The 24640-nt window shown below is 40.7% G+C and overlaps 1 protein-coding gene across 3 annotated transcripts in view; it reads left to right on the top strand.

The window, feature by feature from the left end:
- Positions 1-24640, top strand: part of CTTNBP2 (cortactin binding protein 2) — a gene marked incomplete at both ends in the record, with an annotated part of 130587 nt that overhangs the window by 89959 nt on the left and 15988 nt on the right. For all 3 annotated transcript variants that reach the window (XM_084230951.1, XM_084230950.1, XM_084230949.1), the window contains 6 exons: positions 6564-6681; positions 9956-10231; positions 12335-12430; positions 14018-14097; positions 21637-21723; positions 21806-21905. In XM_084230951.1, the coding sequence (XP_084087077.1) occupies positions 6564-6681; positions 9956-10231; positions 12335-12430; positions 14018-14097; positions 21637-21723; positions 21806-21905 (757 nt within the window). The remainder of the gene's footprint in view (positions 1-6563; positions 6682-9955; positions 10232-12334; positions 12431-14017; positions 14098-21636; positions 21724-21805; positions 21906-24640) is intronic.

Raw genomic sequence — 24640 nt, 5'->3', positions numbered from 1 at the left:
TTTCATCAAAATTGTATTTGCAGTTTGTTAACAGATGTGTGAGTGAGCATGATTCATGATTGAGCACTTTTATCCCAAATAAAGAAAGGTTTGATAGTGATTTTGTTCACCGGATTATTGAGTTTGTATCAAGACCATGCTACTCGTGAGAAGGAGGGCCAGGATCCAATGCAGGCCTTCACTTAGGCTATCTTACTATTATATGAGGGAGCACTAGATTTCACTCACCAGTCAGAGTAGGAAAAGATTCTGATTATTAAGAAAATATCCTAATATAGTAGGCCATTCACTCATGTTGCTCTTTCTATTTAAAGCACTTTTACAATATTATGCTTTAGTAATAGCAGGCTATTAGAGTGCTCTTGAGTGCAAGACACTGTGTTTGCCGACATTCACAAGGATTGTTTATGCCACAGTGTCAGCAGTGTCAGCAGTACAGGATCAGGACACAGAGTCAGCAGTACAGGATCAGGACAAGGATAGGCTAAGATAAGCACAAAAATTAAAACAAGGATAAACATCTGGTGGCACCAGTATAAAATGCAACTTTTTATTTTTGAGGCATGAAAAGAGCAGAGTTGCTAGAATGGTGGGCTCAGAAATGGCTCGTTCTGGAGGCGACAAGATTTGGGACCTTGCAGCAGAGTGTGTTAAACTTGCCAGTCATCACTGGGAGAGAGAGTAGCTCAATGACGACAGCAGTGGGAAGAGAGACTGGAAGCGGGAAGTGGGTCACAGCTCCCATTGGGCTAACAGTGTGAGAAGCAGTAGTCTGGGCCTTCAGTGACATACTAAGTTAGGGTTTCATTCACTGGTCAGTAAAGTCGTGAAAGGAATTTTGCACAAAGTGGCAAAATAATCCGCTCTATAGTCTAAACTGATGAATTTGCAATAACACAGATTTGGGATTACAAAGAAAGGCATGGCCAGGAGAGAGACGAGGTGAAGCTGGTAAGAGTGGTGAAGATAATGACAGCTATCACAGACCAGAAAAATCCAGGCTAGAAGACAGATTAGATATGGGAAATGAGGAAACGGGATAGAAGGACACTAGTGGTATTCCCAGAAAGGGAAAAGAAGAGGCTCATTGTGCCTGAGAAGCTGGGTATGGGTTTAGGTGTGCTGGGCTGAAGTGCTGTGATATGTTCATCCAGATGGAGCTATCTGGGAATAGCTTGGAATGTGCATTCACAACTCCTGGTTGAGTAACTTCCTGTTATTGTGATCGAGAGCAGAAGCTGTTCATTTCGGAGTTTGGTTTAAAAAGAAAGTGAGAAAAAAAAGCATGATTCGGTTCAATATGGAGGTATTGTGTGTTAGTTTTTCTCTCGTTTTAACTTTGAACAAAAAAATAACCTACAAAAATTGTGTAAACTAAAAATATATGTGTTGATTGGAATGGAATGCATTAGCTTTTGACCTAAATGTTCTTTGGAGGCAAAGATGGGAAATGTGAATGCTTAAATATGAAAATGTAGAGTTAATCTAAGCTAGTAAATCTCACTTGATGATGGGGTGGGATGGTTTGTGACTGCTTCCACCCCCCTAAGAGAAATCTCTTAGGATACAGGATAGAGTGGGTCATACATGAGCTCAGCCTGGGGACAGGGAGATTGGGGGGAACAGGAAAAGAAAAACCTAGGCATCACTGATTCAGCGTTCAGCTGCCGAACTTTCCATGCCAGAGAAAGGAAACTGCTTCCCAGGGCGAGTTGCCCTGTGCTTTAAAGCCCTTATGTTGCTGCTCAGCTCCATGACTATAAACTCTATTAGTCTTGGTGCTTTCTATAATCCAGGATGGTATCATTGTTGATTCCCAGAGTCCTGGAACACATGGATTCTCTGTCATTACTGAGTAAAGGGAAATCTGACCTTTATTGGCATGTAGTGTGACTCTGAATTCATTATGCTTACATTAAGCATAATGAATTTTCAACAAGAGAAATATTTTAAAGTGAGCATGATTGACAATATCCACGCACTGCTCAGTAAAATAATAGATTCAAATAATAGATTTTTTTTTAAGCCCTGGAGTGGATACTTAATCTTGCAGCCTAACCTCTTCATTTTATGATTAGGACATTTAAACTCTGGAGGGAATTAATAGATAGACGTTGGGAATGAAGCCCAGATTGCCTGATTTCATTACTCTTTGTGCTTTATCATGTTGCCTTCCTCCCTTCCTTGTCAAAGGTATTGGAAAATATTTTTGCATCATTTACCCAATGCAATGTTAGAACCTGACTGAAACAATTCTCCAGAAAGGCAGTCCACTTATAACTAAGTTGCTAAGCTCAGTTTTCTGAAAAATTAATTACAATGCTGAGATAATCATTGTGTGGAGAAAAGACTCTACATTCACTCACCTCAAGTGGAAGTTAAAAGACAACTTTTTCCTCTCTGCAGTAGCATGTATCTGTCCAATCTCCAGAGAGTGGTAGTGCCATCATTGCCAAAGAAAACTGCTTCCATCTCCACCTGCCTTTCAGTAAAGAAGTGGCATGTTTCAGAGCTTGAAGGGACAATAGTTCATCCAGTTGCAGATGACAACACTGAGTCTTAGAAAACAGAGCAACTAATTCTCCAACATCAATTCATAAAGATCAGATTCTTAAAGCAGTGCTTTTTCTGTGCCCCTTAGTCTTTTTTCCCCAGTGGTTAAGCAATTTATGCAAATCATCATCTCATTATTGGGTAATATAAATACTTCTCTCTAAAACTGCCTGAGACCACTCACTCTAGAGAGAACTAGTCACTGAAGATAAACCTTTGTTTTTATCATTTAGGATGAATAAATAGAAGTTTCTTAGTGACTATTGACATGTTAGGTTCTTACAGCAGAAACAGTTAAGGAGATTTTCTGGATCTGAGCATCTCTGGTATTAAAACTCCTACGCAAAAAGATTTCTTATTAGAGGAACTGTGTGTGTGGGCTAGTGCAGGGCCCTGCAGTGGTCTTATTTAGAACTGCCCCCGGAGGGGTCATCCTAATAGGGGGCCTTGGTCATGTAATTGTCTGTTTATCTAAATCTTTCCAAGCTCTGTCACTTGCAAGATAAATGCCAGACCTCTATCATGTCAGACAAGTCCCTTCCTCATCTGGCCTCCGTCTCCCTCCTCAGGCATACTTCCAGTCTCCACCCCTAGTGCAGTCCATGCTCTAATCATGCACTCTGGCTTCTATGCAGATGTCCTGTGTGCTCTCTTCTCTCCCTGTCTTTGCACCTATTTTTCCCATTACCTCAAATGGCCTCTTCTCCCTGTCCTGCCCTACCTCAAAAACAGCTCAGCTTAAACTTGACTTTCAGAGGTTAGATTTTCCCAGGGTACTTCTCCACACTCCACTTAAGAGCTTGTTTTTTTACCATTTGTTTGCATGCCTCACTCTCCCTTTCCACTTTGGGAAAAAAAAAAAAAATCATACCTTTCTACCTTGGTGTATACTGTGCCCCACAGAGCCTCTCTCCTCACGGGCCTCCCTCCATGTTCCTTCTCCTTTTCAGTATTTCTTCCAAATGCATCACTTGGTTTTCAGAACAGAGCTGAGAGGGCATTTCCCTGACTGATCATGGCCTTGTACCTTGAGAAGAGCTTCCCAAGTTGCCACCCTACAGAGAAACATCCAAACTCCTCAGTTTCCTTAAAGAGAAAGTCATTACTTATATTGCCCACTAACTTACCTGAGTGCAGTAAATATTAGATAAAATACACTCTGAAGGTCAGAAATATCAAAGAATACTGCATATTTCTGTCACATTTATTATTTCTGATTATATTGAAATCGCTGATATGTATTAATATGCTCTGCACCTGACTATTAAATGAATATTTGAAAATCTAATTGGTGATGACCATGTTATGATAATAATAACCACTAATAAATATTGACAGTTTAGTATGTCCCAAGAATATAAGAACTTTGTATGCATCATTTCATTTAAACTGCAGAACAACCCTATGAAACACAGGGAAGGAAATTGAAACAGAAAAATAAATGGCTACCAAAGGTTGTAGGTAAAATCATATCATTTATATTGGCAGGATTAGAATCCAGGCCTTAGCCCTTTTTTTTTAGCAAATAATAACTTATATAATAAATATGTTATTTTTGTCTCCTATAACCTTGGGAATTCACAGTTTAGTGCTCAGATTGCATTCTATTTAATCCTCTTACTCGATTTAATTTCTCAATCAACATTTCTGAGCTTGTCATTATCTTATGCTTTATATGGATTTACAAGTAATAAGAATTTGATAGAAACTATGATTTATATATTTGACTTTGCTTCCAGTTAATTACTTAGCTTAGTGATTTCTTTAATCTGAACCCGAGACCCATGGCAGCCAGATGTTGCACAGGCATTGGAGGCGATCTCTCCAGTCTGAGCCCAGACAGTGAGAATCTAACGTTCAAGTCAGTTCCCTTTGTAGGCCAACTTTTTTTTTTATTCTGGAGTCCTCTGTTTTAGTGCCACCATTTTGTGGATCCTGAGGTCTTGTCTCTTATCCCGCCAGTATCTAAAATGAGTCTATCAACTTTACCCTCAAACCAGTACTGGTTTCCTGTTCAGATTTCACTTAATTGGTGGTTTCAGCTTACTCTTTGTTTTTCTTTTTGACCCTTAGGGATTGCCTGTACTTACTTGTCAACTCATGATTACATTTACAGTTTGTTTTGGGAGCGATTGAAGCAACTCTCATATACTCTTGGAGGAGTTGAAATTGGTATCATCATTTTTGAAAGCTCTTTGCAGTATAGATTGGTGTAGAACATATACATATCCTGGGACCCAGCAACCCAATGTGGGTCCATAACCCCAACAAAAATGTGTACACGTGCCAAACAAAAGACCTACACTAGAATGTTTGTAGTAAATCTCAAATGTCCATAATAAGAGAACATAAGTAAATCAAACATTGATTTGATCAGTCACATATGGTATATTCCTATCATAGGCTACTACACAGTAATTTTAAAAAGAATGGCTATAGCTATTCCCATCACATGGATCAGTCTTATGGACACTATGTTGAGAGAAAGAAGCCAAAAACAAAAGTGTATCTGCAGAATCATTCCATTTATATAAGGTTCACAAAGAGCCTAAACCCATCTCTGATATTAAAAAGAATAGCGGATACTCGTGGAAGAGAATGGGTTAGCAGTGGAGCCATAGGCTTCCAAAGTTCTTAGTCCAGTCTGTTCATTTTCTTGTGATCCTTCATGTTGTTGTACATTTCTTTTTTTTTTTTTTTTTAAGATTTATTTATTTATTTATACAAGCACTGGGCACAGTCATATTCGTGGGAGGGTGAGAGAATTTACCAGAGCCAGAGCGGGGAGCAGAACAGGCAGAAGGACCGAAGTACACTGCTGAGGGGAGCAGCGGGCGGCAGGAGAGGTCTGCGCGCCATGTGGGACCCTCCTCCGGTGGCCGGGGAGCAGCTGGGGATCGAACCGGCACTGCAGAGGCTCATTTCTTTGTGTACTGATCTATGTGGCTATTATACTTTGATACAAGTATTTAAATAGAAAAGGGGAAAAGTGTGTTTTACAAAACCAGAAAACAGGGTGTTGTACAGAAAAGTTAGAGAAGGCTTCCAGATTGACTGGGTTACTGTGTTGTCAGAAGTGGAATTCAGCCCAAGCGCACGTGTGTGTGTGTGTGTGTGTGTGTGTGTGCGCGCGTGTTTGCATTTGCTGTTTGCCTTTGCACGCGCGCACGATGAAAGGATGTTGCTTGCTTTGGTTGTTGCTTTTCATGGTTTCTGGTTTATTCATTTTTGTGCTTATTCTTGTGGAAAATCAGTAAACAAATTATGACATGTTAAACGTTGCTATAGCAGAGTTCCTAGGGAAATGTCCTCATGTAATATTCTGCTGTGCCATTATTTATTAGAAAATGTTTGCATGTTTGTTGACTAACTGCTACTTTGGAAAAGTGTGTGAGATTTTTCAGTTAATAGGTTACTGATATTTTTTAATGGAAATTTCCTGAAAAATAGAACTTCAATATCTATTGGGCATGTTTATCTAAAAACTTAACCAGTGTGATGTTCATGTTTTTCAAATTATAAAAAGGACAGCATAAATCTCCATTGTAAATGTGATTACAAGCACTCTGGGACTGGGTGGTTGAAATTGGAGCCCTGCACTTAGGAAAGCAGTTCATGGTCTAGAAGACGGCAAGAAACTTTGGGTTGTAGCAAAAGTCTTTTTGCTTTATATTGCCAAATTACATAAGAGAATACTGTCTGCAGAATTCAATTTTTTTTATTTCACTCTGCAAACTGAGTGATTAGTAAGCTTATATTTTTTCTGTTGAAGTCTAAGAGGCTGTTCTCGGGAGCAATGTTTTGAATCTCTGACTCACATGAAACACTCTTTACTTTTCATTTCAAGATATTGTTTAGATTTATCCAGATATTTAGGTTGTTGAAATTGAAGTCAGTTTTGTAGCTGAGAATTCCTGATTTGCTTGCTATAGGCAACTGATATTTCCTTTAGGTATTTCGCTCAAATGTATTCCTTTGGACGCATGTTAACAGAGCTCTTGTCTTTATAGGACTGCCTAGAAATCTTGTGTAGGCACGGAGGGCTGGAGCCGGAAAAAAGAGATAAGTGCCATCGGACTGCGCATGATGTGGCGACTGATGACTGCAAGCATTTGCTGGAGAACCTACGTAAGTGTGTGCACAGCTTCCTGCTTGTCTTTCAGCCACAGTGCTACGACCTCTGGGGTGATGGGGAAAATATTACTGCAATTACGGTGTTCTCATTCTCTTCTTAGCCTTTTTGGAACTGAAGCTATTACCAAAAATTTCTTACCATAAATGTAGTAATTCTTTCATTTTCTATATTGACTGGCTTTTTATAGTCAGTTACTCTCCAAGTAACAAATCTTTGTGTTTGGGGGCACAGTGTAATTGATGCTGGACAAGAGATCTTGTATTTTACTGATGCTGGACAATATTGAAATTACTGCTCTTTTCTTTAGATTTACATGAGCTTCTAGACATAAGACTAGCAGAATATGAGAAATCATGGCTGGATACTTTCCTCTTAGTCTGTCCCTAGGCAGGCTGGTTCTCTCTCAGTGTCTAATTGCCTACCTGTCTATGAAGATAATTGATGATCTGTCAGGTCCCTTGCAGCTCTGAGAGTATGTGCGCCTCAGCACATTTTATAAAAAGTTCATTTGTGGGTTTATGAATAGAAAGTGCTAGATTGTACAAAATAATGTGACCTCTCATATCAAAATTATCTCCCAGTCTGTTCAGTTAGCTAGAACTATCAGTAATTCTACTGTACCTTATATCTTGTCTAAACAGAAAATGAATAATAAACATAATCTATTAAATGGTGCATGAGGTGGTAGTATGTGCCTTGAAGAAGACAGGGATTTGGGATGTGGTGATGGATTTCAGTTTTTTAAATGGTGAAAAGAAGCTTTACTGATGAAACCTTTAAGCAAACACTTGAAAGAGATGAGAAGGGCAGCTACATAGATATCTTGGGCAAGAGCTTTCCAGGTAGAACACTGGGTAGATAGAACCCTAATGTAGGAGCATACCTGGGTGTCTGAGGAACTACAAGGAGGTGGAGTGACTGGGTTAGAATGAGTGAGAAGAGAAGTTGGATAACAAGTCAGAGCAGTAATAGGATGGGGTAGTAATGGGGTCTGATCTTGTTGAGAATTGCCGGCCATTATATGGACTTAAGGTAGCCATTTCAGGATTGAATGTAGGAGTCACAAGGTCTGGTGTACATTTAGCCATCTCACTGGCTACTTCAATGAGAAATCACAAGAAGAATTGGGAAGACATGTGAGCCCATTTAATATAGTGTATAGATAGGTGAGAGATGATAATGGCTCAATTTAGGATTGTAAGAGGTGAAGTGAGAAATGGTTGGGTTCTGGATATTACTGAAGGTAGAGCCAACAGAACTTCCTGATGGAATGAATGTATAGTGTGAAGGGGGGCAGGATCCGTGGATAACTCCAAGATATTTAACCTGAACAACTGGGTGGATGGAGTTATCAATCTGGGAAGGCTATGAATGAAGCAGATTTTGCTAATGAAGATCCGGAGTTTTGTTTTGGATGTATGCATCTGAGATGTCTGTTAGGGCATCTATGTGGAGCTGTCTGGTCAGCAAGAATGCTAGACATGAGTATGAACTGGATATAAAAACCTGAAAGTCAGCAGTCTTTAGTCATGGGACTGGATGAGATCACTAACGAAGTTGACACAGATAGAAAAAATAAACAAACCTTGAGACACTATGTCATTAAGAATTACTGAAAAAGTGGAGGGAGCAGCAAAGGAGTAACATTGAAAAATAACCAATGAGATAGGACACAATTCAATAGGAGGGTGTCAGAGAGATCAGTTGTGTCTATTGGTAAATAAGATGGTGATTGAGAATTGACAATTGGAAAATAAAATTATTTGTAGCTGGTCACTTAAAGGATATTTAAGACATATGAGGTAATTCATGTCAACAACTTTCAGGTAGAGGTCCTTATTGTGGTATGGTTCTGCTGATCATAGTTCCACTTACTCTAGCTTGAACAAACTATACCTTTAATGCTCTAACCTATGATTTCTAGTGCTTATGGACTTAAACATATTTGTAAAGCAAACTAAAGGCAGTATCTGTCTAGAGATAATTACATGTTTTCTAATTTTATGTAGTCACCTCATCCATATTTCATTAGATGACTGTTTTAGCAACTCTTTTGTTCAGTGTCTCTAAAGTGTTGAATTTGGTTTTCATAGGAATAGTAACTCATAGTTCATCCATTTATAGAATACTTAATTTACTAATTATAGTAATGATTTCAGCAGACAGAGAAGAGTTTGGGAATACGCAAAGTGATTTCGGGTAAGCATATAAATCAGTTCACGAGAACAGATGTTCATGGGGTCCTGACCCCTCAGTGGTGTCACAAAGAGATTGGAAAGTTCTTTTAAGAACGTCTACTGAACTGAGTACCATTTACCAAATAATCCCTCCCTACCTTCCCTGTAACAGATAGTGTGTCAAATCCATGCTGAACATTATTTCATTTATCTTTATAACAATTCAATGCATGTTCCTCACCTTTTATGGAAGAAGAAATTGGGATACAAAGCTATGGACGTGATTTTCCAAGTACACACAGCAAGTAGAAGGCAGATGCGTGGCTCACACCAAGGCCTGTGAGTCAGAAGCCATGCTCACTCCTAAGCGCACTGACCTTTACAGCTGTCACCTGCCTGGTTCATCAGATAGCCTATCATTATCTATGAAGCGAGGGAAAAAGGTGATAGAGATAGAGAATTCAGGGGCAAAGGAAGGCTCTAGCTTTCTCAGATTTTTTAAAGAACTTGAGAACCTCGCTGAAGGCAAGGAGTCAATGAAGTAGAAAAGGTCAAAGATACAAGGGAAGTTGGGGCCTCCGTGGTGGCGCAGCGGTTGAGCGCTGGGTTGCGAAGCTGCCCGCAGCCTCTGCAGTGCTGGTTCGTTTCCCGGCTGCTCCCCGGCCACCAGAGGAGGGTCCCGCATGGCGCGCAGACCTCTCCTGCCGCCCGCTTCCCCTCAGCAGTGTACTTTGTCAGTCTGCCTGTTCTGTTCCCCGCTCTGGTGAATTCTCTCACCCTCCTGCACTTCTGACTGTACCCAGTGCTTATATAAATAAATAAATAAATCTTTAAAAAAAAAAAAGATACAAGGGAAGAGAAACAGTTCCATATTATCAAGAATATGATTGCAATGAAACCATAACGCGTTTGAAAACCAACATTTACTCCATGATAGGAACATTCACTTCATGCTATTTAAGGGAATGTGATAGCTGCCCTTTGATTTGTTTTCAAAATGTCTATGTCTACTTATTTTAAATAGAGTTTTGCTGTTATTTTCTATTAGAGTTTTTTTTTTTAACTTTTATTACTTTTATTTTTCCAACAGATGCTCTTAAAGTACCCTTAAGGATTTCAGTGGGTGAGATTCAACCAGGCCATTATGGGTCTGATGACTTTGAATGCGAAAACACAATATGTGTTTTAAATATCCGCAAACAGACATCATGGGATGATTTTTCAAAAGCAGTGAGTCAAGCTCTGACAAATCACTTCCAAGCAATCTCTTCTGATGGATGGTGGCGTCTGGAAGACGTGACGTTTAATAACACCACTGACTCCAGCATTGGCCTCAGTGCAAGCAGCGTGCGATCCATCACGCTAGGTATCAACAGCTCTGTGATAAAGAGAACACTAACTATCTGGGTTTATGTTTATGGGCTACATAACCTGATACTTAGTTCATTGATTAAACACATTCAGAGCTCGCCTGTGACAGCTGCTGATGCTAAAAACCTTGAGTATTCAGAGTGCAGCCATTTATAATGTCGTCTGGTAGTGTATAAATGCTTTTGTGCCTCAAATAATACTCAGAAAGTAAAGAACATGAAAGCCCTTGATGAGGCTTTGTGATTGCACTTGCTATTCTAGGTAAATGCAAGGAAATAGCCACACTGCAGCTGTTGAATGCACAAGTTCTGAAGACAGCTCCAAATATATGCCTGAGCTTAGCCAGAGTTGCCGTGGTACATTAACACCTCACCTCCAGGACGGAGTCCTGATGGAGTCTCGAGCTATACGGGTGATAAAGGATGACTCCAGCATGGGAAGAGTCAGTGGTGACTGATTATCTGTTTGACAGACTCCCATGAAACAGACATCAGAAATCTTATAAAAGATAAAGGTTGCTTTCTGGTGAACATAGCGGGGAACTATAAATGTTGTCCTTGGTTAGCGCCTTTCCTCAACCCAGGAGAATTAACATCTGTGAAGAATCTGCTGCTGGCACTTTAAATATGAGACCTCAGCGAGCCCCTTGAACAGGCTCATTTTATAGATAATTGAACTGGTTACAAGATGACTTGCCTGAGGTCACACAGCTAATGAGCAAAGCAGTCAGCAGTCAAAGCCCCCTCTGTCTGCTGGGAAATTCTGTGTACTCTTAACAGCATAAGGTTGCAAAAAGAATGTCCAGGATGAGGGGTGAGGGTGGGTTTTGCCTTGTTATTAATGAATCACCTTATTCTATCAAAAAGTGTTTTATTCTCTTCAATCACGTGTTAATTCACCTTCAAAACATATATTACCACTAATTTTCAAAGCACATTATTCATGGCAACTTAATTTCCTGGGTATTTGGCAAAATCATTAAAATTGCTATAATTATTACAGAAGAATTATTATGTAATTAGATAATTACATTGAGAAAATAAGTCATAAATGATTCTCAGGAACCCATTTTACTCACACAGCAGCATGTTGCTCAGGTGTGCTTTTGCTGAGGGAGCTGATACAGTCAGCACAGCCATGTTTTAAAGGAAGTGACTCTGCGCTGTCAACCCTCCTCAGCTCATCTGCAATCTGGCAAAGGCACAGGGTACCCGCCACCATCACAGAACTGTGCCTCCAAGCAGTGGCTGCTAAGACGGATGTCGCCATTGTTCATGCTTGTCACTGAGATGTGGGGCATCCTAGTGCCATTTGTGACCCCAAAAAAACACTGAGTTTTGTGGGTAAAAGAGTTAGAGTCCAGCTGTGGTTGCTTGATAACTGGTGACACTAACATCATTGTTATCAATATCTGTATGTAAGTTAAGTTTAGTGTATTGATAAACTAAAGCAACTCAGGCCAGCAGATAAGCAGAGTTCGGGGTGAGACATGCCCGTCGATTGGGGCATGTGATACTAGGTATTTAAGAACTGACTTGTGGAAGGGAAAGAGATGAAAACATGTACCTGTTACTAATCCCTCCCTAAAGAAGACATCTATGAAATGGGACCCTTTTTGAACAAGAAAGAGCAGAGACCCAGGTTGAGAAGGCCAGCTTTACTCTGAGCTGGAGTTTTTGGAATCTACACATGTGCTGGGAAGGGAGACAGGAACCATATTGTGAAGGCCCAGTGGCCTCATCTAAAGTGCTCAGATCTTTATGAAGCAGGTATTGGAGGAACCATGAAAGGTTATGATCAGATTCTCTCTTGGAAAGCTTACCCTAGAAATATTTAGGGATTTTTTCCACCCTTCAGGTTATTCTCTCAGTCACTCTAAGGATAGCTTTGGAGAGGTTGATAGTTTGAAGACCTTCCTCTTCATCTTCAACTAAAATTGTGTTAGAGAGTTAACCCCTGGTGTGACCCTTTACATATTCTTTGACAGTCTAATGTCTGGACTCCATGGGATTCTCACAGAGGAGGTCACACATTGCCCTTTATTAGAAATTTGACTTTTAAACATCTCTTGACATTTTCTTTTCTTTTCTTCAACTAGGAAATGTGCCATGGTCAGTAGGTCAAAGCTTCACCCTATCCCCGTGGGACTTTATGAGGAAAAATAAAGCAGAGCACGTCACTGTGTTTTTGTCAGGTAAACATGTTCCCAACTGAGGTAACCCTGACAGTGTTGGTGTTAGGATCGTTTCACCGTACAAATGGCCCCTGACTTGGACAGCTTGACTGAAAAATTTTTTGACCGTAGGCTGGTATGGAAGCAATACACATTCAGTAGAAATCATCCTTCGGGTGTTAATCTTCTCCTGGGCTAACAATAGACCATAGTCAACCTGTAGTTCCAGGTCTATTCAATAGGTTATGGAGTTATTCACTGCTCTGTTTTAGAACAGACTTTTACGTGAGTTGATTTTGCCCAAGCAAAGGCTAGCATAACTGTGCTGAGCACTTTAAGGTAAGCTAGGCTAAGCACCTGTGTTCGCAATATACTAATTGCTTTTCAATTTAAGATATTTTCAATTTACATTGTATTGACGGGGTGCAACCCAGTCTGAAGTAGGAAGGTCTGTGCTGGTTTTTCAATGTGCAGGCTTGGTTTTGTATTCTCCTTCGTTGCAAATTGAAGGCCCATTACTAAGTAACATGATGGCCTTTGCAACGTTTGATTGAAAGGCGAAATCAGGTGTCATATTTCTGACATTTGTGGGGATGTCTTTCCTGATCACTGGTTCCTGCAATCAGATTCTCTCTCTTCAGAATGTGTCTTTCATTAGGAAAACCAGAGGCCAAACTGACATGCTGATAAGAGTGACGGAAACGGAGTTAAAAGAAATGTTCTGTTAAGTACCATATATGATGAACACAATTATTATAAACTAATGTTTAGTGATCACCTACTATGCAGTTGTAGGTGATGTTGTTTATAAGAAGTATAAATTCATTAATCCTCAGAACAATCCCTTGAGATTTCAGTTCACCTTCATTTTCAGGGAAGTCGAGGCTCAGAAAAACTAATTTTCTTGTCTAAGTTTATACAGCTAGTAAGTAATGCAGGAAATCTCAATTTCTCAGTCCATAGCTCTAAAAAGTTACTGATTTCATCATGTATTTTTCCATTCTTAGAAATAGTCTTTAAAAAATCAGTTTCATCTAACTGTGTTATTTCAATATTTGAATGTATTGAAGTTTCGGGCTTGGGGGCAGTGTGAGACCATCCCAGAGAATTCCTTTAGGTGTAAGCAGTACGTTGAGAGAATGGCAATAGTTGGAAAGCTTGGGCAGAGTTGGGAAATGAATCTAAAGGAGACCCAGACCTGTGCTGTGTTGGCTAAGGCCAGAACTTTCTGAGGCATGAGATAATTTCTGACATTTGCTTATAAAGAGTATGATATGGTGATCAGAGCAAGAAACAGCTCCAATATATTGGAGCTTGGCTCTGGAGGCTTGGCCATGATTGACAGGAGATGGCTGACTTCCCCAGGGGAGGAGGGGGCAGCTGGGGAACTCTTGGGAGGCCAGGAACAGTGTCTGCTTACCAGCAAGTACCCAAGTGTTAGTGTTTTCAAGATGATAAAGGCAAACTGTTGCTACTTGGACAAATGTGCACTCTCCCTCCATAAGTCAGCAAACAATGTGCTTTTTATTGACAGGTTCAATTGTGTTTTGACCATTTATATTTAACAAGGAAGAGCCAATTTTCTTTCGGTGTATTCATTTCTTCCAGGACCTCAAGAAGGCTGCCTCAGTAGCGTGACTTATGCATCGATGATCCCTCTTCAGATGCTGCAGAACTACCTCAGGCTGGTAGGTGGGCACTGCCCAGTGGAATCGCACACTGACATCCCCAACACTAGAACACTGTGTCACCCATTCTTATGTTTAGAATAGAAAAGTGTGAGCACCCTCTGCTCCCTGTGCTCTGACCCCATTAGCGTCCCTGGCTGCCATTCTATCAGATTTCTGTCCCTGTCATCCAGATATTTGGTTGCCCACACCCAGACAGTACTGTGACTTGTAAGTATTACAATTTGGGCAAAAGCAGGTTGTCTTTGTCTAAGAAAGATGACATCCAGTAATAGATCAGTGCGGAAGAGCATGCCGGTAAATACTAAAATGCCTTGCTTTAAAACTTTAAATATTGAGTAAACATGCTAGCATTAGACTATTGATTTGGCTATTTTAACAGAAACCAATTATGACTGGACAGGAGACACATTGTTCTCAAATATGTAAGTCCCAGCAGGTGAGAGATCAGGGAGGATGAAGGAGACCAGACCAGGGTCTTAGCACCTTCCTTCAAAGGGGTTCCTCTGATGTCCTTTGTTGCTTGTATGACCTTGATCAAAAAGAGTCACTTCCTCACAGCAAGGTTCTAGCCTAAGGGAAGGGGCCGCAGGGTCAGTGCCTTCAGTTCCAGGGAGTGGGTCACTTTTTAATACATGTCCCGGCCTCCCTGGGAGGTATGATCTTTTGCTCTGTAATCATGCACCGAGCTAATAATAATAAGCAATTCTGCTATTTCAAGGAAAAAGGGGAAGTATGATCATCAAGCAACAAAATCTAGTTGCAAAATGGTAAGCATAATGCTTTGTATTTGTCTGATACTATGAACAAAGCAATATGCAGAGAGCTTATACATGTCCTAGTTTTCAAAACATCCCCATGTAGTAAATAATCATACATTTTATAGAGTAGGAAACTAAGCAGAGAAATAAAAGTAATATGTCCAAGGTCACTGAGATTGTGATGATGAAGCCAGAATTGTGCAAGTCCCAGATGGATCCATGTGTGTCTCACTCTGTGTGTGTGTGTGTGTGTGTGTGAGAGAGAGAGAGAGAGAGTGTGAGATATGTCTGAAACTAATGTTGCTGGTGTAAAACAGTAAGTAAACAACCACTGTGCTTACTACTTTAATTTTTTTTTTTTTTTAAAGATTTATTTATTTATTTATACAAGCACTGGGTACAGTCAGAAGTGCGGGAGGGTGAGAGAATTCACCAGAGCCAGAGTGGGGAGCAGAACAGGCAGAAGGACCGAAGTACACTGCTGAGGAGAGCAGCGGGCGGCAGGAGAGGTCTGCGCACCATGTGGACCCTCCTCCGGTGGCCGGGGAGCAGCCGGGGATCGAACCAGCGCTGCAGAGGCTGCAGGCAGCTTCGCAACCCAGCGCTCAACCGCTGCGCCACCAGGGAGGGCCCACTACTTTAATTTAGAAAGCCTTAAAAAATATGAATGGGTTTGTCTATGACCCTTTACAAAAGTTGTTTTCATTAACTGAATCAGTGTCTTTGTTGCTGATGAAAAGAAGTATTCAAATGATTTCATTGCTTTTATAGCTAAGCTCAGAGTCTAGATTGAGCTTCGTAAAAGCAGCCACAGTAGCAGACATATTCAAAAGCCTTACAATTTGGGAGAAATGTTGTCTTCTAAAGCTGATGCTTTCACTTTTTTTCTTTGGGATTTGCTCCCCTCTCCCTAAAGCATCAAAGCATGCCTGCAGGGTATTATAAATGGGAAGGGAAGCTATTTCATTCTCTAGTGAAGGTTGAAGAAGTTTAACCAACTGGTTTTCAGCAATGTGAGCCTCAGGCTGTAGCAGAATCAGCTGGTAGAACCACTTTCTCTCCCTTTTCCCTTCTCTGCCTCTCTGTAGCAGGCAAGGTTCTGGCTGAGAACTTTACCCTTTATTCTTCATTTTTAGTGTTTTATTATTTTTAATTCAGGTAGCATTGGTTTTCCAACATTGCATATGATTTAGAGGTACAGGATCACCCCTTTCACACCACACTCACCACCAAGATCCCCAAATTCTGCTACCACTGGCCATTGGGCCTCCTCCCCACTTCCCTCTCCCCCTTTTATCCCTCTCTGGTAGTCTCAGTTCTGCAGCCAGATTTCTAGGATTTCGTATTGCTTCAGCTTTAGCCAACCCTTTGTTTCTCTATAGTCTACATTTAAGTGATATCATTAGTACTGGTCTTTCTCTTCCTGACTTAATTTTCCTTCGTAAGCATCATTGCCCCCAGTTCCTCCATGTTGTCAGAGCTTTTCACTATTTAGATGATAGAGTGAATAGGAAGGCAATGCTACTAAATTACAGCTACAGATTAGCCTTAGCTGAGCAGGTTGGTTGAATGAAATGTCTACTACTCACAGGGATATATCGAATATTCCAGATACATTTGGTTTGTGTATTTGTCCTAGTTAGAAGATTCCAATGACCATCCGACAATGACCAGCAAACTAGACTAGATTAGCACAGGTGTTAGCTCTTTTGTCAATTTAATGCACATATACAGATGACTCCTTTAACAACCTTTGGATAAAGATAACAAGCGAGTATCAGTATCAGTCATTTTAGTAATCACTTCAAAATTTCAAGTGAGTCAGACTATACACTAGCATAATGATTGCAAGGGCCTTCCTTCATAGGAGATAATAAACCCCTTAAAGAGCTAGCCCACGTGTCAAGTATTTTTACCTTAATTATTTAATTCAGTGGTTTGACAACTGTTAATTGAGCACCCCTTAAAGGCAGGTAATGTGTTAGAAACTTAGGTTACAGCTATGTGTACTAAAGATGCCTTCCTGTGGGGGAAGACAGATAAAAATCAAATGAATAAATACATATGTGAGAGCCAGCACTAAACTATAGTTTAGAGAAAAAATTAAAACAGATAAGGAGTTAGAAGACAGAGTTTTGGGACAGAGTTCTTAGTGAAGACCTTCCTGTAGTGACCATCATTGAACCAAAAGAAAGGAAGACATCAGCTTTAAGAAAGGTGTTTGAAGCAGAGAGAATGGCAGGTGTCCAGGGTTTCAACAGCAGTGAGAGCAGGACCATGACAAGGGCCTGGATTTTATCGCAGGTGCTTCAGGAAGCCACTGGTGTGACCTGAGGCAGAAAATGACTTAGTCCAGTGGCACAGTAACCATAGGCTCACTGTGATGTGTGTCTGAGTGGTTGAAAACATGTACAGAAGATATGGAACTCAAGTAATTCCTGATTTGCACTGAATACTTATTATGCGCCAAGATGTGTTCTAAGCATGTGGATTGCCTCATTTAATCATTGTAGGTGCTCACACCTATTTCCTCTATTTACCCAAGGTCCTCAGTGAATAGTAGGGCCTCCGGAGTTGAGTCTGGGCAGAATTCCATTCTCGTCCATATAATCATCAGTCATCCTTGATATCGGTGCTTAACCTCTTGGTTAAAGAATTGCAGTGACTAGTTTTTATTATGTGCATAAGTCTATTATATAAAATACATGTGTTAAAGTCCTTATGCAGAAAACCATATCTAGAGAAGAGTTCAAACTAAGTATTTTGTTTTCTTAGAGTTTTTTTTTAATACTTTAAGTAGTGACAGTAATACCAGTAAATTTTCATTCTTCATCCCTGAGCTAATAAGGTAACAATTTCATTGCATTTTGACTCGTTAATGATGTAAAATTGTCGAACTTTTTGCATCATCTCACTGAGCCAGTTTGAAATTCTGTTAGTTTATTAGTGACTTGTGTAATAATTCAGTAGCTATTAATAATTTTGCATTAGAAAATACTTAAATGGGTCACTCAGAGCTGAGCCCTATTTTAAAATAGGATTGTGAATCCCTTAGGACATCATTTCTCGTGATTTTCTCTGCCTGTTGACTGTCTACGCCAATATGTAGTAATCATTAAGAATCAGCACGAGGAGATTCTACTTTTTTTCATCCATCTCTAAAAGACATTTGCTGCTTTCCCACAAAAGCATTGTTGTTGTTGTTGTGTGTTGTGAATGATGGTCTAAGCCAGCCCACAAAAGCTCTATCGGCGCCTCATCAGTTGGCAATTCTGCTTGGACTTTTTTCAGGGTTGGGACATGGGGGTGGTGGGAGGAGGAAGTGGCTTTCTCTGCTATGAGAAAGATGTGGCTCCATGCAGGTGTATCCTTTGGCTCCATGGTATTAGTGTCTGCCCAGAGTGGGTGTAGAGCAGGGACAGTGCCTGAATGCTGGGGGAGAACTCTTACAACCAAGAGTTACACTATATAGTTCATTTTTTCAAGATTGACAATATCAAAGTATTATGCCCGTGTTAATAAACTAGGGCTTGTCTTTATTAATAACCAAGTCTGGTCTTAGTTTTTACAGTGGAAGCTAATTTTTTAAAAAGGGGTGTGTGTGTGTGTGTGTGTGTGTATGTATATGTATATGTGTGAACGCAACTAGCACACATATGCTCTAATTTCTCTTCAGTTCCCATTCTTTTATACCTATTCTAAAAAAAGGGACCTCAGCAAATGGTTACAATCCTCTCTACCATGAAGTGCTCCAGTTTGTTTCTCTGATGCTGGATATGCAAATATTGTTTGGGGGAGATTTTATATGAGTTGATAGCAACTGTTGTTTGGGACTATAATGACAAATACATTCGTTCTTTAAAATCAAGTGTCATAAAAGGTGAGACTGAAAGTCCTAACTATTAAACATGACACTATAAGCTGTACACTCTCAATTTTATTGGCTCGGTAAAGAACTTTTATTTATTTATTTGTTTGTTTGTTTGTTTGTTTATATAAGCACTGGGTACAGTCAGAAGCGTTGGAGGGTGAGAGAATTCACCAGAGCAGGGAACAGAACAGGCAGACTGACGCAGTACACTGCTGAGGGGAGCAGCGGGCGGCAGGAGAGGTCTGCGCACCATGTGGGACCCTCGCCCAGCGGCCGGGGACCGAACCGGCGCTGCAGAGGCTGCGGGCAGCTTCGCAGCCCAGCGCTCAACCACTGCGCCACCAGGGAGGCCCTCAGTAAAGAACTTTTCCATAATTTTTTGAGTTCACCTCATCAGCACAACTTTGCCTAACAGTCTCTGGGCAGGGGATGCTTCCCACAGACACTAATGAGTAAAACTCCAAACAATAGAGCTGAGGTTTATTGTGTTAAAATGATGCCACAAGTCTGGAAACACATCATAGGTGCCACACTGATCATAGCAGCGACCACTACTCTTCTAGTGAACTGTTATGTAGAAAAACAGAAAAAGCGCTTTGTGAAGATCATTGTTTCCATTAACACAGAATCCATCTGCCTCACAAAGCACTCATTGACATGTGATAAGAGCTTCCTGAATAGACTGTGAAGATACGAGAATAAAAGGGATTGGTACCAGCTGTGACAACATGACCAGTGTTCACTTTATATTAAGCAAAAATGTCACATTGTAAACTGCACTGTGCATAATTCTGGTAACTACAGTTCACCTATTAGAAGTTCAGTGTGACCTTTTATTTCAAAGAACAGATTGCCTTTCGAGACACTAAAAATATCCCCTCCACCTCTGCCCGCCTCTCTACCTACAGACTTGTCTGTCTGTCTATCTATATCTGTCTATCTCTATCTCAGAGCCCTCCACTGGAAGCATGGAATAGGTGTATGTATTATATCTCAGAGTTTGCTAGCATTAAACAGATAAATATGTTTCTTGGCATGGTTTTACATGTCTTTACCAGTCTCAGAAGAGCAACAGACTCCAAGTAATTAATATTTTTTGTTCAGATCCCAATGGTAACCAACACTACTACATCATTTGATGAGATATAAAAATCCCATTAACAAAAAAATTGATATTACTTAAGAAAAGCTACTAAGAATGCATGCCTTAGAATGAAGGAATGATCAAGAAACCTGTTTTTCCTTTTATTTCTTAATATGCTTATTTATATTTTACCTTATTACAGAAAGGGTGTAAGACTAAGAATACAAAGTGCTTGCTGCTGATGAATGGCCTTTTCAATGAAATTTTAAATTGAATGCTTCCTGTCTGCATGTTATAAGAACCTGCAATCTGAAAATAAACGGAGTGTTGAAATTGAAGACAGCTTATCTATAACGCTGGGTCTCTTGCCGTTGTATGATTTCAAAATCAATCTTAAGAAAGTGTAGGTAGTTGGACAGGATAGCTATAATGAACAGAGTACTCTTGTTTTCAGAAGTGAGACAAGATTAAATAGCAATGCTAGTTGAAAGTCTCAGGGGTAGAATATTCAGTAAATCTTGAAAATCTGTATCCTATTTCACTGGTGTGAAACAATCCATTCCTTGTGAGAGAATTTCTATTCAATAAGTCATGGCAGTTTGGGATTAAGTTGGAGTGCTCAAACATTCTGCTCTAAAATTGCATCTGGCTAGCAGTACCTAACACACAATTTCCCACTAAAGTGCTTTTGCAAAGTGATATAAAACCTCACAATAATAGAGAAAAATAGAACTGAGTTTCCTTTTGACAAGAATCAGGAAAAAAATTTCTATTTTTAGGGGCAAGAAATGTTAGGCCCACTTATTTGAGACCTACCTGAAACCAGGTAGAGAAACTCTCAGCCTTTTCTTAACGATCATCCTAATGATTCTTTAAGGCAAGATTTACAATGGTTAGAAAATTGGGCAGAGACCTTTTCTCCTTTGTCTCTGCCTTTTACAGCCCCATGATGCTCTCCTCCACTCCTTGTCTATATAGGTCCTTCCCATCTTGTAGGAGAGCAATGCTCCCAGAAATAGCTGAGCCTGAATTCGGTGGGTGAGCAAGCCTGTAGTGCATCTGGGAAGTGTGTCATATAATCACTCCACGGGACATGCAGGCAGCAGATTTTCTATTTTCACAAAGTGAAAGTGGCCAGCCTATAGCCAGATTTCTTTGAAACACCAACTGCATAATAAAGACAGCTGACTGAAGAATTGTATACTTATCACGATATCTTTTATGTAAAAAGTCAAATCGAAGATATTCTCTGACATACACCATGTAAAAAGATTATACTCATATCCTTCTGCAGAACTACATGAACACACACATCACCTGTGTACAGAAGAAAGGTAGAAGGTTGCTGATACTATCCATGAGTTTTATTGTGCTCGTTAAGTTTCTCTGTATTTGAAATTTCCTTAATGAATCTCATTGCTGTTTTAGCCACTAGAAAGTAAAGTAAGCATTTGGAAAACTCAAACTATAGAGCACCTGGTGGGGAGCATAAAGGAAAATAACAGAACATCTGCAATCTGTGTTTCCCAGCTACTGCTGAACCTCATTCTAGAAAAGAGAAGAAAATGCTTTTCATGAAATGTCAGATCATGCTATAAATATATAAATACTGTATAAAGCATATAATACTATATGAAGACTATATTTGCTAGTTGTTTACATTAAAATGAAAGATTTCAAGTGCCCAATGAATAAAACTTGCCCCTAAAACAGTAATCTTTTAAAGACTAAGGACAACCAGAAAGGGAGTTTCACACTTAACCCACCACTATTTTCTCTTCCTTAGCACTTTCACCTAACGTGTCTCTCTGGTTTATTAATAGGTTGAACAATATCATAATGTCATTTTCCATGGCCCAGAAGGAAGCCTGCAAGACTACATAGCACATCAGCTTGCACTCTGCATGAAGGTATCGATTGCTTGCGTGCCCTCTCCTTTTCTTTGAAAATTCAAAAGTGTGTAGAACTAATCACTCTGCTCTCTTATCACAGCACAGACAGATGGCTGCAGGGTTCCCCTGTGAGATAGTGAGAGCCGAAGTGGATGCTGCTTTCTCCAAGGAACAGCTAGTAGACTTGTTCATCACTAGCGGTAAGATCACTTGGAGAGGGCCCAAGGATTCCACAAATCTGTATAGAAGCACATTCCGACGGCAGGAGAACCCCACTAGAATCTGACCGTTGCTATACTGCCTGGGCCAGTCTCTGCGTGGAAACGAGCAAAAGCGAGCTAGAGAAAGTTGTTTCTTCAGTTGCCGTTGCTGGTAATAGCTAACATTTATTGAGCTCTGACCCTGGTAGATGCTAGTCCAAACACCCTGACTTATACACGTGAAAACACTTGCGGCAAGAAGTCGAGCACCCTCCACCAGAACCCCATGTGAGGACACAGAAGGACAGGACTCAACCTCGGCCTGTCAGGCCTTTGACCCTGCCCTTCCTCACTGCCAGCCACCACCCCTTCAAAATCTCCCCTGTGCTGAAATTCTGTTTCCCACTTTAGTTGCATAATTACAACAACAGAAAACAACAAACCCTACTAGGCTTATATCCCAATGTAAAGATGCTGAAATAATTTTTCTCGCTAGTAACTACAGAAGTTTGGAGAATAGTGAATTAGGTCAGGAAGAATGTAAAAGTGTCCAGCTCAACATCCCTAATCCATGGGGAGCACCTCAAAGCAGAGCTCCTCTTTCTCATTTCCCAATTTGGTGAGTGGCACAGGTTCCTTGGCCCCACTTACTTGAAGCCCAGGCTTGGAAACAAATTCCAACAAGGCACATGGGGGCGAAGCAGGCTGGATGGGGCTGTGCAGGAGGGGAACTTATCTCCCGCTACATGAGGCAGCCGCTCAGCTCCAGTGCCATGTTGCTGACAGAAGGTCTTGTGACTTTAGGAAAAGCCAGAAACCCAGGTTTTAATGTGAAAATTTGGGGTTTTGTTCTCTCAATGGTGTCAAATATTTCATATTTTAAAGCAGTGAAGAACACAAAGACCCGCCCACCAGGTCCTCTCATTCATGGACCCCCTCAGCCTTGGCCTGCAGTCAGTCCTGGGATCATATCTTCACACACTGGTCTCCTTTTCCATCCATTCTCACGGGTACCATCTTCCATTAAGCCGCCTTTCTTGGAGCTCATCTACTTTTCCTGAAAATGGCTGCTCTGCCTTCTGCTTCTACCCCTTCTACCCCTTCACTGGCTACCAATTAAACACTCTCTGCGATTCCCATCCCCACCCCCCCTCCACTGACCACTGAACTAAGTCAACACCTTCTGTGCTAGGATACCCGTGTACTGTCCTTCGTACAGATGCCTGTGCCCCAGCCAGAGATGGCGCGTCTTCCCTGGGTGTCCTTTGCTTTTCCACTGTCTTTGTTCGTGCTGCAGCTTTTCATCTAGAATTACAGAGGAAACACACAAACTCCTCCCAGCCCACACACACATTATAACTACCACATGGCAGGCACTATGCAAAGTACAATATTGTACAGTCTGATTAAAATCAGATCTGGCCTTCTGGGAACTACAGAAAAGGACCCTGTTAAATGCTCTAAGGAGACCTCAAATGAAGGCCTCTGTGCTCCCTCCGGATATGACTGCTCCCCTAATGGGCAGCAGGAAACTTTTATACCTCAGTTCCCCCGCCCGCCCCCCCCCCCCCACTGTAACTCAAGGCACAGAGGCCATCATTTGGGCTTTTGTCTTGATCGCAACATTACATCGTGAGCCACTTGGGGGACAGTAGTATAGGCTATTGGATTTTTCCTTCCACGATTACCAGTAACGGTTGAATGAATGGGTGAATGTCCTGATGCAGTCGATAGCATGGGAAAGACAGAAACTGCGACGTTATATTCTGTGTCAGTAAGCAGAAGAACTTGCTTGGAGCAGAGGTAGAAAGAGCGAAGATTAGAGAGGGCTGGAGTTGATTTTAAAGGAATAACCGATGATAGGACATAAAGGAAAGTGAACAGGAATTGAAAAATGTGGTTTTGGAACTACAGACTGTGGTTAAAAAAAAAAAAAAGGCTGCATTCTGACTACTTATGTAGGAAATGGTGTATCATCTCTAAATATGAAAGGGTGTTTCTATCTGGTGCTGTCATTCTTTTCTTTCTAATAACAACAGAGTCAAATGAAGATCCTAAGACCTTGAATACACTTGTCCAAGTGAGCAACCTGAGCGTTAGTGTGGATTCCTCCATTTGTCTCATCTCCCATGAGTCAGTGTTGAATTCCTTTGAATCTGCTTCCTAGATCTCAGAGTATGAATAAAAGAAGTGGATGAGCAAAAAATATAAGAGGGAAGAGCAGCAAAGCTATGTTAAGTGTTTCTCTTTAAGACTCTAAAATGTATATGGAGACTCAGTGTAACCAGTCAAGAAAAGAAAGTCATTTAAAAATAACAAAAACAACTATAAAAAGAATGACATGGCACTTAACGCTAGCAAGGCCCAGCGCTCAACCGCTGCGCCACCAGGGGAGGCCCAGGCCAGAACTTTAAAGTGATGCTTTAAATTCCTGAGTGAACTTTCTTTTTGCAGTAGAGTTGTAATAATGATAGGAGAATGTGGTCACAGAGCACTGTCATAATGGAGGCTCTTAGAAGGTTCGCTCCTTGCTTCTCATCTGCACTCTCAGCACCGTCCCTGCAGAGCCGTGTTCTAAGGGGGCATTATAAAGGATGCACAGCTTTCCACGCCCAAAGGGGTGACCATGTACTTGGGGTCACCTTAAAGAGTATAAAAGAATCTAGATTGAACTAAAGTTGTGCCATGTTCATTATATTTAAACTTCTTTAGTTGTCTGCGATGGTTCCTGTCCT

This window comes from Talpa europaea (genome assembly GCF_964194135.1).
Source record: "Talpa europaea genome assembly, chromosome: 3".
Taxonomy (NCBI): Eukaryota; Metazoa; Chordata; class Mammalia; order Eulipotyphla; family Talpidae; genus Talpa; species Talpa europaea.
This window is presented reverse-complemented; position numbering and strand designations above follow the sequence as displayed.